The sequence below is a fragment of the Channa argus genome, chromosome 12 (assembly GCF_033026475.1).
Source record: "Channa argus isolate prfri chromosome 12, Channa argus male v1.0, whole genome shotgun sequence".
Taxonomy (NCBI): Eukaryota; Metazoa; Chordata; class Actinopteri; order Anabantiformes; family Channidae; genus Channa; species Channa argus.
Genome location: NC_090208.1, coordinates 18,032,558 through 18,048,456, shown reverse-complemented (window position 1 = coordinate 18,048,456; position 15,899 = coordinate 18,032,558). Strand labels below are relative to the sequence as shown.

At 37.9% G+C, this 15,899-nt stretch overlaps 1 protein-coding gene across 1 annotated transcript; it reads left to right on the top strand.

Moving 5' to 3' along the window:
• The first annotated feature begins 843 nt into the window (after nt 1-843).
• Nucleotides 844-15,602, top strand: rab39bb (RAB39B, member RAS oncogene family b). Its single transcript, XM_067524150.1, has 4 exons — nt 844-1,408; nt 3,593-3,867; nt 8,427-8,607; nt 10,454-15,602. Exons 2-4 carry the CDS (start codon nt 3,653-3,655, stop codon nt 10,697-10,699), a joined length of 642 nt encoding a protein of 213 aa, XP_067380251.1. The 5' UTR covers nt 844-1,408; nt 3,593-3,652; the 3' UTR covers nt 10,700-15,602.
• The last annotated feature ends 297 nt before the right edge of the window (nt 15,603-15,899 follow it).

The following is a 15,899-nucleotide window of genomic DNA, read 5'->3' as shown; positions in this document are numbered from 1 at the left end:
GTCCGTACGCGTCATTTAGTGGAAGCCACTTTAATAGGAACAGCTGCATTATAATAAAAGCGATAAAAGATGGCTGCAACTCAAGCACCATACAACACATTTAAGTCCAGAAGGGGGGGGGGGGGGGGGGGGGGGGGGGGGGGGGGGTCCTGGAGGTCCACACATTTATCCTTACACCCATTGTTCAGTCCTTCAATTCACTCCAACACCAAGATTGTAAAGCACATTTTATTTATCTTATATGTCTTTGTTCATATGGATCTTTACTGTTGTCATGGTGCAATTTCCTCTGGGATTTATAAACTTGTTTCAATCTTGAATCTTGAATAAGGTTTGCGCTTACAGCTGTCAACGTCTCATAACACATGGTAAAAACTACAAAACCCACATTGCAGCTTGTCTGTTTCCGTGCATGCGCATTGAAAAGTGTGCGCACGAGGAGTGCAGTGAGTGTGCAGCCTCCCTCTTGCTATCACTGGAAAAAGCACAATAGAGAAAAACGCCAAAGTGTTAACTTAAAAGACAATGGGATTATTTTCTTAAACTTGAGGTAATTTGGAACTCAATATTTATCTCACCATTGGACTGTGTGTTGTGATGTAGGCTATGTTGTAATCTCCTTTTAAGACAGTCAGTGTGATGTTTACCTGTAGAAATAATAAAACGTTTCAAACCATTGTCACTTGCAACTGTCATGATCAAAAATTAAACAAACAAACATGTATCACATTTCTTTTCACAGAACTCTATATTGACCAAGGCCTCCATTTAAGCACATATCTTTATAATTTCATTTGCAATATCCTTAGACGGATGCCTTATCTTATTTCACCACTGAAATCTATTTTAGATTAGAGAATGTTGTTCTGAGTGCTGCGCCTCTCCACGGTCCTTTACGGTACTGGTACTGATGCGGGATGAGTCAGGCTATATGATGCTGCTGCTATTGCTGCCATTTCACCAGCAGCGACAACCTACAAACACACAGCAAACACAGACATGATACTGCGGGATTCCCCTCTGACAGCGAGCATCCTGCCTTTATAAACACTCCCGCTTCTCTGCGTCGAAACAGAGAACTGAGATTCGTTCGTGGTTTTTTCATCGGTCTGAGTGAAAGCGCAAAATCCGGTTTAAATTGCACCTGTTCTGGATGCGTTTTTCTCTCAGCTCTTGATCGGGCCTGAATTTAACAAGGAAATCAGCTCTTACTCCAGGGCCTGCTCCTCTCCTGCCTCTGCCATCGGTTTTAAAGACAAACCAGGAGCTTTTGTCCCCTACCCGGTCGTTTTGCAGCGTCCTGAGGATCCGGACAGACCCGTCGGTGCCATGGAGCTGACATTAGCCCGGTGCTGAACATAAGAAGAGCAGGCATTCTGGCCTAAAGTCGACTCCACTCCTGCTCTAGGTAGGCTATTTAGCATCACACTGTGTTTGTCTATTTATCCCTTATTTTCTAGTTTAACGCTCCTTTAAGAAAGAAAAATGGATAACGTGGATAAAGTCTAATAACCAGCCTGCAATAGGTCAGTCTCAGCTATAAGACGTTTAAGGCTTAAATGAAGGTAATCTTCACACAAAGCTAAACCACAAAAACGTTTCAACTCTGACGGTTAACATTTGGAAAAGCATGTGTGTGCGTATATGAAATGTGAAATGTCGTGTTGTCGGATTAGAAATTGTTGACGCGTGTCTGTAAAAACCACACAATATTTAAAGATTTCACGCTATAATCACATTGTCAACAGTGTAAGCGGCAGCCACAAGGTCCCCTTTTCAAAATCATTACAAGCACAACACTGACTGGCTTCTACAAGAATTCAAAGCCTATCCAGTAACAGAATAATGTTAGAAAGATATTTATATTATGTTATTGTGTATATTCAGTGTCGGATATGTGATATGCTGTGCCCCGTGGTGGACTCCAAATTGGCCTAACGCATCCGGCGTGAGAGCCCATAAGGCTGCTATTCACTGGGGATTCGGGGCACTAATGTTTGCATACCGGCCTTGCTACGCAACCCGAGAGACACGCAAGGGGTGATGGGAGGCTGCATGTGTTTGGCTTTCTGCCTGCCTAATGGCCTGGTCAGGGATGGATGCCATGTAAAGATGTGTATTGTATGATCAAAAATGATGAAAATTGAAATTATGCAGATCATTATATGATATAGTTGCATCCTTTCTTGTATAATTTATGTCAAATCATATAGGTTTCATAGGATACCACGGATCATATGTTTGGTTAAGTTTGCAATAGAATTAGTACTTAATTGTACTGTTAAAGTAAATTACCGCTCACCAGTGGCTAACAGCATAAATGTGGTAATGTGGTTACAGAAAACTATTAGAAAAATGCTTTTCTTATTCTAATAAATAAACACGCCTGCAGGGCATTTGGGAGGTCACACATTCAAATGCTAAAAAGCCTCATATCAAAAAGTGCATTAGGCCAATAATCCAGGGTTATTAAAGCATCAAGTGACGCCATCAAGTGACTGGAAAAGAATAAGAGGATTTTCTTTTATATCTCGTGGTTTTAATCGAATCACACACTGAATACAATAAGTAACCCACTTATGAGCGAGTGTATGAGAGAGAGAGAGAGAGAGAGAGAGAGAGAGAGAGAGAGAGAGAGAGAGAGCTTGAAGGGGTGCGGGGGTACATGGGCAAAAAGCCAATGAAAGGTTATATTTTAGTAGCAGAATCAAGGGCGAGTTGGTTGAGGAATATGTCCCTACATCATGTACATGTATATATGTTGCTATATAACTATTATATTACTATTACTATAGAGCAAGTAACTGTTAGGTTTGTCTTCACAGGGCAAAGCAAAAACCAAAGAAACAAACAAACAAAAAAGATTCACACTGGATCTAAATTTCAAATTTGAACCCACATGAAGTACATGCTTTCACATTCAGAGTAGCATACAGCTTCTGAGGGCATTCTTGATTACTATTATGAATAAATGTCCACATATCTGATTGGAAATCATAGAAAATACATCTTTAGGCCTCAAGAACTTAGCAGAGAACCATCACACCTCTATTTGGCCCAGTGATAACTGTCTACATTGCACACATTAACTGCTCATAGCTATTTGGTACAGTGCCAATAACTAACTGTTTACACCCCTAGGAAACATGGGAATTGTAGTAAGTTTCATTGTCACAAAAAATCTTTATTATTTTACATATAACTGTATTTAATTATATAAAATAGAAGAGGCTATTTGTTTTGGCTGTTAATGTGTTTTAGTCACTAGTGTCACATGTTTAAAGTAAAATCAGTCACACTATAATGTTCTTCTACAGGCAAAGTCTAAGGACATATTAACAAACAGAAACCAAAATGATTTTTTTCAGGAACATATGTGTGTGTTTGTAAATAGCCAATAAACCAGTGACTGGTAGATGCACATTTTCTTTAACATTTTCTCTCCTGAAAGCATTTTAGGCTGCTGCACGGCCACATTAAACACCACTCTTGGTAAAACTCCAAGCTCTAATAGTTTTCAAATACCAATTAAATCTAATTTTGTCTCTCTTTCCTGCTCACGTGCGCCTCCGCAACGCTCCCACCGGAGCAGACAGACAGGTGAACAGACAGACAGGCCAGCAGCGGAGCGACAGACGGGAAAAGCCGAGTCATGGAAGCGATATGGCTGTATCAGTTTCGGCTGATCGTCATCGGGGACTCCACGGTGGGCAAGTCGTGTCTGATCCGGCGGTTCACGGAGGGCCGCTTCGCCCAGGTGTCAGACCCCACCGTCGGCGTTGACTTCTTCTCCCGCCTGGTGGAGATCGAGCCGGGCAAGAGGATCAAACTTCAGATCTGGGATACCGCGGGTCAGGAGCGCTTTAGGTGGGCACAGCTGGGTGTGTGTGCGGGAGAGAGTGTGGAATGTGGGGCTTTATAAGCTGAGAGCACGAGCCTCGTGGAGCCTGGTGAGCTGGAAGGCTGTGTCTGCAAACTACACATTATTTCCTGGATTTTTATTGCTTTAGGTTAAATTACATAACTGATAACAGCGTGTCCATGAGACCTTGCGCTAATGTGTGAGGTAATACACAGTAACAAGTAGTAATCCAACAAGTATCCACGAGGTGCTCAATAATAATGTGTTAAAATGATCTATTACAAGTCAAACAATTTGTTACCTTAGCAAAATGAATGATTACACTAATAATTATAATTTATGCATCAAACAGCAAGCAGCATTTTGAAGTAGTTAGCAGTAAGGCTAATGCTAGTAATTATACCCATATTCAACTAGATACTATGTTTTATATGTACAATTTATATATGTAAAATCTGAAAACTTCATTTGATTTCAGCACTTATTGTATAAAACTCTGTAATAAACTAATATAGAAATGTGCATTATAATGAGACTAGGGGAGAATAATGACAAAAGACTAAAATTAAAAAATTGTATTCTCATGCATGGGAGCTGAAAGGTTTTGCCTCTGAAAACATTTTAAGTCAAGTATCCAAAATGAAAGTGAAAGAATGTAAAAATAACTTTGTTAAAGTGTCACTATTCCCAGTTCTTCTGAAAAATCTGCTGTGCACAATAAGACATAATAATTATACTATATATTCCTATAAAAGCACTTAATCTGAACACCGCAGAAATAATTGTTTGGTCAGCACGAGCAATAGACTGACCAAATAAAGGTGAGACTCAAGAAGAAAACAAGACAATTCAAGGAAAACACATCACATTTATATTGCTTGTCATTTCCCAGAGATCAGAGCAGAATCATGGCCACTCAGCACCACCAATGTTCCAGATGTGTCAAAACACAGAATTTGTGGTTTACCTCAGATTTATTTGGAAAATGAAAGACTCATCAAGGGCGACATGTTGTTGACAAAAGACCTGTGACTAATAACCATTTTATGGCAGTTTATTAAGATAAAAATAGTATCATACGATTGTTGGATAAATAGGTTAAATTCCTGATGAACAACTGACATAAAATGTAAAAAACAAAAAGAAATAAATTCTGTTGGCCCTGAGATAGACTGGATTACTGTGTAGGGTGCGTCCCACCTCGCTGCCCTATGACAGCAGGGATAGGCTCCAGTCGCCCCAAGACCCTAAACAGGATAAGCAGTTACAGACAAAGGACGGATGGATTAAATACACAGAACTTACATTGCACACAGAACAGCATAAAGCCTGAAGGTATTAAAACCTGAATTACTACCTGAAAATAATTTGTTTGCCTTTTCAAAAGAAAGACCAATAATTTAAACAAGTTTTGAGTGGATACAAAGAGGAAACCACCAGAGGTTGTTTCAAACAAGCAAACACCTGCAAGGCCTCTTAAGATCCACGGTGAACGACTCTTTGGGTGTCAAAACTTTGAAGGTGAATCTTAAATCCAACGTAGTTTGGTTTGCTGCTGTTGTCAAAGAAGTTTGTGTGTCTGTGTGTGTGACATGTACTGTAAGGGGAAAAAAAATCAAACCACATTTGTTTTTCTAAACAAGCTTAAATAGTTTATAGTTCTCAGATTGGAAGCTCATGTTTGTCAGAGGTGAGGTAAGTGTTTGAAGCAGTGTAGTAAATATGCAATGTAGTATAATTGTTGATCAGTTTATGACAGTAAAACTCTGCTAACAGGTCTTGGGGCTGCTGCAAATGCTGGGGAAAAAAGTGGGTGGGACATGTTTTTTAGCTCCAGAGAAAGGTGTATGAAACCTGATCTAATTTGAGGCTGTGTTGGTTGGATGTGAAGACAGCATGTGAGCAAACCACCTCTCTGTATGACGCTTCTAATCTCTGCTTGAGGCTACAGACTCGAAGATATGTTGGGTACTAATAGCATAACACGCCTGAATGTCAAAATGTATTGGCTGGTCAAGCTGGGCTGATTTTTGTTGCTGTGGTGTTCCAAAACTAACGCTAACTTTACCTATGCCCATATTCTGAAATATATCTGCTGGTAAAGCTGTCAAATCAGGTGCCATAAAATATCATAAAAACTGAATTTAGTACATTTTGTCATTCAATTTCAAGCATTACCATGACACTAAGATACAATGGCTGGAATCAGCATTGTGTCCTGTAAAAGTGTCTCTGAACTTATCACTAAAGAGGGGAAATTTATGTGAAGCCCTATAATGCAGTATAAGTGTGTAAGAGCACAGGGACATGCTGAATTTGTCATAGTCTAAAATGTTTCTTCACACACGCACACACACTGTAATACACATACAGCTATACTCATCATCTTGACAGAAGGGGACTGGTCTCACCTGTCAGCATGATTAGTGTCTCCATGGCAACTGTGCCATGTCTCTCAGAGGCCGAAGGACAAATCGGAGATTTCTTCATCCAGAATGCAAGAACATTAAGTGGCCATTTGAAGAGAGTGTTTCTTAAAGATAAATCTGTGATCAGATCACCTTTCTGCTAAAAATCCTGTTTGATCCTTGTCTTTTTTTAGTTCTCTTCTTCTCTAGTGATCACGCAGACGTCTTAGTCACTGTTGTTTCATCTGTGTGGTTGTTCGTTCCATAAATACATATGTACATGGGTTTTAAATCAAATGAGTCACTGCTGGTTCTGATTTTGCCACCTACACCTCCCCTCCAAACTGCGTCCTGTTATTGGACTAATAAACCCTTCTTCCTCTTTCCATCTCTACCTCAAGCCTGTAATTTTCCTTCTCATTATATTTATGCTGACATTCTCTCTGTCAGGATATCGTGAGAATTTAGATGCATCAAAAGGCGCTTGGTGTGGGTTTGTATGCACACAGGGTGTCACATCTTGTCAAAATCTAGCAGCGCTTCTCCTCCCAGTCAGACTGCAGTGATGGGTTAGTAACATAAAATCCAACATCAAACTCGTTTTAACTCTGGTTTATAATAGGTGATAATGATATTGAAAAATTACAGGTTCCTAAACTCCAAGGTGACATCTTCAAGTTTCATGTTTTGTCTAGCAAAATAGTTGCTGATAGGTTTACTGTTGCTTTATTAATCAGCAAGTGTATAAACTGTAGATTCAGTGGCCTTTTTTAGAAAATAATTATAATTTTTAATTTTTGTAAATGTTATTATTATTATTTTTACCTTTACAACTTTTACCTACTTTACCAATAGAAGAATTGGTCATATATTCCTGTTGTTAAACCTTTAAACATGTTAAACATTTCTGAATTCTTCTTAAAAAAGACTCATATACAATAGCTGTATAGACTGCAGTTTTTTCTATAGGACTAAAATGTATAAAACATTTGTATGTGTGTGTATGAAAGTATATTTGTTAAAACACCATTGAAGCCCAGTTATACTTTTCAAATAATACAAAGTTGTAATTATTACTGTATCGTACATTTTGCTTCAAGTTGAACCCTCAAATGCATGCGACCCACCTCAGTGGACATGTGAATAACTTACTGAGAAATTCATGTAAAAAAAAAAAAAAAAAAAAGAATGTGTATTCTCTAAAGGAGAATACAGATAGGGACAGAAAGTCACTCAGCTTTTAATTCATGCATAAGAGGGTTATTTTTTAAATAAATGTGACTGGTCTCTGTCTCGATATCCATGACAATAATCCAGGCTCTTACAAAACCAAAAAAAACACAAGAATGAAAGTGTAAATAATGAATTTGGTGCATTTGTCGAGCTAAGCCAGGATTACCTCAAAGGCAAGGAGCATTTCAGTAAACTATGTCACTGTGGGTTACAAGTTATGTTGAGAAAGTGCTTCCAAAAGCTTGTTTCACAATAGTAATTCTACTGTGTAGTATTTTCTCACTGTGTGTAAGTAAACCTTCTAAGCTGCCCAGCAGAGTTTTACATAATTTTCTCTCCCTGCCTGCATTACCTGAGAAAGTGCAGTTCTTATACTTAAAGTATATTCTTTTCAATGTCAGGCATTTCAAACTGAAAAATATTGTTTGAAAGTATGAACAATCAAGTATACAACTCGGCTTTGTACACGTATGTAGGCTAAAAAGCAGGGTTGAAGCTGCTGCAAGAAGTGGTGGCAGCTGCTGTCAAGGGGTCTTACTTAAAGAAGCAGCTTGGTCTTATGATATTTCATTTGTGAGTTTACCTTTAGAGTTGTTAGGCTCTGTTTTATTGTTCTGAAGGTTCTGCAGAGCTGATCTTCACTGTAAATATGCTGCACTGTCTCCATTGAGAAAAAGTGATGGACTTTTGAACAATATAAAGTCCAATTTTTGGAAGTTTATACTGTTTAAACGTCCCTTTTAATGTTTGCCTGATTGGTTCACTCAAGTCTTTTTCCACTGCATTTTGCTTTCGTCATTATTGTTTTTGTCTCAGCATTTCCGTGTAAAAACATACAAAAACCTACAGTCAGTTCTGTTTGTTTGACTTTTCAAATTGCTTCTCTGAACTTCAGCTTTCCTTTCATTTTCCATCCATTGCAGGTCTATCACCAGGGCTTACTACCGTAACTCTGTGGGCGGGCTACTGCTGTTCGACATCACTAATCGCCGCTCCTTCCAGAACGTCCACGACTGGTTGGAGGAGGCTCGCAGCCATGTCCAACCACACAGCATCGTCTTCCTATTGGTTGGTCATAAGTGTGACCTGGAGGCACAGCGTCAGGTGTGTACAGTATAAAAGCAAATGAAAGAGGTAACCCAACAATCTCTCAGAAAGTTGTGCTGTGTTATACGCTGCTGCAGGTGACAATGGCTTTTTGAAATGTTACATAACATACAGTTTATCAAAGTCTGCAGATTTAAAAATAATCTTTTGTTCACATTTAGATCAGCATGTTTAATTCTCCTGGGGCATCTGGCTGACAGGAAGCAAAAATATCACTGTTCAGAATAAGACATCACAGCATGACACTGCAAAACACTGCACACCAGTGTGTCTACACTCATATAATAAAACATTATGAAAGGAGGATTCAAATGTAAAAAATCTGGATATGTAGGTTGTAGTTATACAGGTTTTCCCATCATAGCAACTTCATTAAGATTATGATCAATTCGCTCATACTCAGTGTTGCCTTTATATTCTGTCCTGAAATTTCCCATGGTTTCATTAATATTCATCATTAATTTGTCTACACTGTGCCACTTATCAAACTCTAAAATAACGATGATACATTAAACTGGGCTTTGTTCTCAATGTGCTGTACAAATTATAGGAGCGCTTGTTTTTGGAACACTACATCCCACTTCTGGACCTTTATATTCTGATAACAGTGTGAAAATATTAATGCTCATCATGTTACTTTATGCAGGACTTGAAAACAAAACTTGAAAACTTTTGCTCAAGTAAAATTACTAAGCAGATCATCTACATTTTACTCATATAAAATTAAAAGTACACCATTAGGAAAACAATGCATTTTGAAAAATACTGATTGTGATAATTATGGAAAAACATGTAGAGTAATTAATAAAAAAATAGGCAAAGGTGGAGCTGATTTTAACCACTTTATGTGTTGGTTAAGTCATAACAATATGAGGTTATACTATTTTTATGAGAAAAAACGCGTAAGATTCTTATATTTAAACTACCAGGCGATATTTTTTGAATGATGATCATGATCTTATAGAGTGACAATTTAAATTAAAGATCACAATGTTAGTTATGAGTTCTTATCTTGCACTTTTTATCTTTCACCCATTCAGTGTCATGCTGTTGTCTCTTTATAATTTGACAGTAACTTTCCATCTCCTAACCAGTATACACATTACACAGTGCTGTTTGCTGCTAGAATTTTAAAACAAAGATGTTTTATATTCCATAGTGAAAAGAGAGAGGAGGAGGTCAGGATGCTACAGAAACATGGAGGAAATAAAGAAGATGAACAGAATAAAAGTTTAAAAAAATCAATATCTAAAGCAGATTGGAACCTGCCATAAAATTTGCACTAAAACTATATGTTCATTTAGGGAGTTTCCATCAATAAAGTTTTTGGACAACACAGCAAAACTGTCAGATCATTTCAGTTCTCATCAGCTGAGAGAAAATTTCGTGTAGTTTATGAACAAGAAATGTCTCATAAATTTGGGTGTTCTGGTTCTGGTGTTCTAAAGCTGTTCCCATAGTAATACAGGGCAGTTGGTAAATAGTTATGTTATTCAACTAGATAAAACTTTTCCTACATGACATAGTACCAAGTTTACATCACAGACATTTGTGATATTTCTAGTAGGCCTGTATAATCAAACCTGCCAGGAACCAAGTTGTGTTATGTTGTGGTTGGGTCGGGCTGCACGATGAGGCAAACTCCTTTTTGTGTTGAGGGATCTCATTCACAGAGCCACTGAATTATCAAACAAAGTCCAGGTAATCGCTAGACCATCTCACTCAGACATTTGTGTTGATGTTAGAAATTGTGTCTTAAACTAAGCTCTATTATAAAACCATAATGTGACTAATAATCTAACATTTTTTTGTGAACATTTTATTTTATCTCGTGATCTTATAGGTGACCCGCCAGGAGGCAGAGAAACTGGCAGGAGCGTATGGGATGCGCTACGTTGAGACGTCAGCCCGTGATGCCATCAACGTGGAGCATGCCTTCACTGAGCTGACCAGAGACATCTTTGCCCTGGTTCGATCTGGTGACATCACAATCCAGGAAGGCTGGGAGGGTGTGAAGAGTGGGTTTGTGCCCAACGTAGTTCACTCCTCTGAAGAAGTGACCAAGAGCGATCGCCGCTGTCTCTGTTGATCTGGTTCTGAACGATAGGACTGAAGAGGAAAAGGAATGAAAGAAGGATTCAGAGAGGAGTGGCTGACGGACTCAGGTGTTGGCCCTCTAAATAAAACTGTTGTTAATCCTCTCGTTCTTTCTTATGACTGGATACAGAACGGGATGACTGAGGAACTTCTATAAGGGTTGTGCCTGTTTCTGAATACATTTTATTTCTCAGAGAGGAAGGATCACAGATGCTCATTTACTTGGGAGGGCTCCCATGATTAATTCCTACTGTTTTGTTATGGGCTTCTGGCCTGAAAACCCCTCACTGTAACTCTTAGAAAGGCCTTAGAAAGAGGATCCATTTTGGTTCCTTGCCAAAATTTGATGACTCCTGATTGTTTCATCTTTGTTTCTTCATCATCATCTTTCTTCACTTCTCCTCTCACTATTTCCTAACTTTCTCTTCTCCAATATGCAATTACATAATCGCATACAAAATGATCACTATTATGTTGGTCATTAAGATCCTTCTAGCACATATAATTCAAAGACTTTAGTCGGCCCCATCATATTTAACCACCCTAATAAAACAGGAGTTGTGTTTCTCTTGACATTTTGCTTCACATTCCACTTGCAGAGCTCAATGGAGGAGTCCTGGAGGTCCTAAATTTAACAAGAGATGACAGATTTACTTCTCAAATTTTTGATTTTGTTGCTACAGACCACAACATTTCTCTGTGGAGCAATTTAGGCCTTCAGAGAGCTCAATGAAATTGATGGCATTGCATCATTCTGCTAAATACCGAACTTAAAAAGTCATACATTCAGTTCTAGTGGACACTTCAAGCAGGACAAGACACCGTGTACAGCTTAACTGACCTGGGTGGACTGACTGGAATGTTGGAGCCAGAAAGCACCTTAATAGCCAAGTCCACCTTAACTGTGGAGGTTCATTTGGGACATTCGAATGGTGCTAGTAAGCAGCTAGAGATCATTTATTTTCAGATCAGACCAGGCAAACCTGACGAACAGATTCCACAAAAGTACCACATTAACCACGAGGCACGCATATGGGCAGAACTGTACCACATCAAGCAGAGATGGCCCAGCTTGGCAGGTATTAAATCAACCAACACATATAAAGGCACAGGGACAACAAAAAGTTATTTTCTGTTCTGTGGCTTAAATGCCTTTTTTATGTTTGTGTGCATGTGTAATGTAACACCAAACGTATTTTTAGTTGAAAACACTTCAATGTCACAGGTTAATGTGAAAGCCAACTTGGTAAATTCCATTGCACTGAGTCAGCAATGAAAGAGAAAACACTGGCTGTGGCATTAATAATGTTTTCAGACATCTATGTTATATGAAAACAAGGGCTGCAATTAATTATTGTTTTCACTACTGATTAACCTGATGGTTATTTCTTCAATTAATCTATTTGTTTTTTCATCTACAAGCCCAATTTAACAGCAGCTCAGAACCCAAAGTTATTCTGTTTAGAATTAAATGAATGGTTTCGATATCTTCAAGCTATTCTTATTACGATATTGACATCCTAATATGTATGTGGCAGTTTTTCTGACTCACTACTACTGTCGCCCTTCAATAAACTTGTTTCATCAAATGTTACCCATAACAAGATTAGACTTTAATTTCACTTGCACACTGTGGCATAAAAAATACTTTGTACAATTCAAAGTTAGGTATTTTTGCAGTCTGTAGTTTTGAGAAACAAAAATTAGCTCCGACTGCATTTGGATTGTATTTTTGCATGTGTTAGTCCTCAAAGTCATTCAGGGTCTCACGGCAGACTAAATGGACAAAAACTACAACTTTTGCATCTCAGACGATTTGCTGTGAAAAATCGAAGAGCAGGGTTTTAACATCACCGACTAACAGCTGTAGGATGATATAAAATAATATATTTGTTGCTAAAAAGCTGTTGTTGATTAACATTAGCAGTTCATCCAGGCAGAGCAGAATATGCATTTATGTTTCTATCTGCTATTTTAGCTTCTTCGTGGGTTCATTCTGGTCCATGCATGCTTCTTCACCCCACAATGTGGAATCAGCCAAAAATCTTATGGAATTTCTGTTTTTCCCTGTACCTTTATTAAAAAAAGGTTAGAGTTATCCCTCCTCTTCAGATTAGGAAAAAAGGAGAGAAATATGTAATAAGCTGATATAAATATATAATAAAGAGAATGTAACTTTAACACCAACTCAATTTAGCTTAAAGAGACTGTTTTTGTTTTTTTGTTTGTTCATTTTCATATGATCATAACCTAAAGGATTGGCTGTGATTATTCACAGTCTAATCACAGCCGAGGTAAAAACGATGAAACATATTTCATGAAAAGAGACAGTAGATGCTTGTAAGAATAATAACCATGTACAACCCCTATTCACAGAAGTTGGGACAATGTGTAAAACATAAATAAAAACAGAATGCAATGATTTGCAAATCTCATCAACCCATAATTTATTCACAGTAAAACTTAAACAAAATATCAAATGTTGAAACTGAGAGATTTTACCATTTCATGGAAAATATTAGCTCATTCTGAATTTGATTGCAGCAACACATCAAAAAAAAAATTGGAACAGGGTGGTGTTTACTATTGTGTAGCATCCCCTCTTCTTTTAATGACATTCTGTAAACATCTGGGTATTGAGGAGACCAGTTGCTGGAGTTTTAGGAGAGGAATGTTTACCCAATCTTGTTGGATGGAGGATTCTAGCTGCTCAACAATCCTGAGCCTTTGCTCCTGCATTTTTCATTTTATGATGCACCACATTTTTTCTATTGTTGAAAGGTCTGGACTGCAGGCAGGTTAGTTCAGCACCCGGACTCTTCTGTTGTGATGGATGCAGTATGTGGTTTAGCATTGTCTTGCTGAAATATGCAAGACCTTCCCTGAAAGAGACGTTGTCTGGATGAGAGCATGTGTTGCTCTAAAACCTCTATGTACTTTACAGTATCGATGGAGCCTTTCCAGATGTGTAATCTGCCCATGTCATAGGTACTAATGCACCCAATACTATCAGAGATGCCGGCTTTTGGACTGTCTGCTGATAACAAGCTGGATGATCGCTCTCCTCTTTAGTCCACAGGACATGGTGTCCTTTGTGGTTTCCAAAAAGAATTTCAAATTTTGATACATCCAATCATAGAACAGTTTTCCATTTTGCCGTGCCGTTCTTCTTTGCATGATACAGCTTTAACATTTGCGGATTGCACAGTGAACTGTGTTCACAGACAGCGATGTCTAGTAGAGAATCATGTCTGTTTTTAATACAGTGCCACCTGAGGGCCCAAAAATCAAGTGCATCCAGTTTTGACTTTTGGCCTTGAGATTCCACAATTTCTAGACACAGTTTGTCATCGATTGGTGAACCTCTGCCCATCTTTACCTTCAAGAGGCTCTGCCTCTCTGAAATACCTCATGTTACTGACCTGTGGTCAATTAACCTAATTATTCTTAAATGCTCCTCCATTTGTTTTTTATTTGCAATTGCCTTTCCAGGATTTTGTTGCACCTGTTCCAACTTTTTTGAGATGTGTTGCAGGCATTAAACTCAAAATGATCTAATATTGTCAATGAAAGTTTCAGATATCTCAGTTTCAACATCTGATATGTTGTTATGTTTGTTTATGTCAGAATGCTATGATTTGGTAATTATTGCATTCTGTTTTTATTTAAATTTTATACATCGTGCAAACTTTTTTTGTATTGGGGTTGTACATATTAGGATCTCAATACTGTAATAATAGCTTCAACAAAACCAAACCATTCCTTTAAATTTGCACATTTGGGAACAGAAAAGCAGCTAATATTTGGCAGTTTTGCTTCTAAAACGACTGAAACAATGAATCAGTTATAGTAATATTGGGTATATAAGTGTAGTGCAGTGTAGTGCTATTTGATTTGATATAAGTATAGTAAGGTCTCGACTGACATTGTAAGGCTGTTCAAACATAGGCATTTGTGTTTATGAAAAGACGGCACTGTAACAAATACCATTTTAGCATTAAGATTGTGGATTATTAGGTAGTTATTAAGCATCTATACATTTTATTTGGCTGAAAACCTATTTGGTGTCTCCTCTCAAAATAAAGAAATTCTGATGCTCGACTAAAATAGTACTGTAGCTGTAGGAAAGTACTTTATTGAGATGTTTTATAAAACTGTGACTATAATCCGATCTACAATTATACTACTATTATCACAGCACAGACTAGTTTTAAATTGAATTTGTACACTAATCAATGCAGACATCTGTAGGCCAGTGAGAATACTGTTAGTGCTCGGATTTCTCACACAGTATGCCATCTTTTTGCATGTTTCCAACGAGCGGTCCTTGTGTTGTTTTATTTTTACATAAATGTGTCAAAGGGGGGAAGGGTGAGATTTTACACCAAGGTGACAGGTGTGTGAACGTGTGAATGAGAAGCATCTCAAGTCAACACAGTGTTTGTCTTCTTCAAAAGCTTTGACACGGATGATCCTAATGTTTTGGGGTTTGATAGGAAATAATTTAAATTACAGTCTATTGTAATTGTTCCTACTGCTTCCACTCTAAAATATCAATTTGAAGAAATACAACAGTCACATTTTTTTGCATCCACTCTCTGATAATCATTATTTGAGAAGAACGATATCTCTGCCATGTCTATAATGTGAGTCTGGATCCTAAATGGACAAAAACTGGAACTGGACTGTAAACTTTCCAAAAGTGACAAAATCTGCCCAGCAGGACCTCTAAAGCTACATCATTAACACAGTATTTCTGTTTAAATATTGACATGGTCGTGGTTTTAAGTTTTATATTTCCCTAAAACCAGTCCACCTGTGCTTGGAACTAACACTGCTGCTGGGTCATTGCCCGAAATGTTTGTGCAATATATGAATAAATTATTCCAGAGGAACGTCGTCCTATTTCTTTAATGACCTTTGATTTGAGGACTCAGCACCTAACTGAGATGATAATGTTGAATCATTCACAAAATGTGGCGATGTATAACTTGTTTCTGGCAACCTCATGACCAATACAATACTTTGTAACCCTTTCATATTCTTAGCGATCATCAACTTTTGTTTTTGTGTTAATTAAGCAAACTATATATAAAATGCTAACGTATGAGCTTTGGTGGTGCTGCTAGGTGGATTTAATTATCTTTAGATGGAAACGGGATAGGTTTTTTTATGCTGCCAGCTATGGACTA

Bases quoted from the DNA above. Each gene is read 5' to 3' on its own strand.
- rab39bb (XM_067524150.1), top strand. From the start codon at position 3,653: ATGGAAGCGATATGGCTGTATCAGTTTCGGCTGATCGTCATCGGGGAC. The intron at 3,868-8,426 runs GTGGGCACAGCT...CATCCATTGCAG, and splicing joins GCGGGTCAGGAGCGCTTTAG to GTCTATCACCAGGGCTTACT. The intron at 8,608-10,453 runs GTGTGTACAGTA...GTGATCTTATAG, and splicing joins ACCTGGAGGCACAGCGTCAG to GTGACCCGCCAGGAGGCAGA.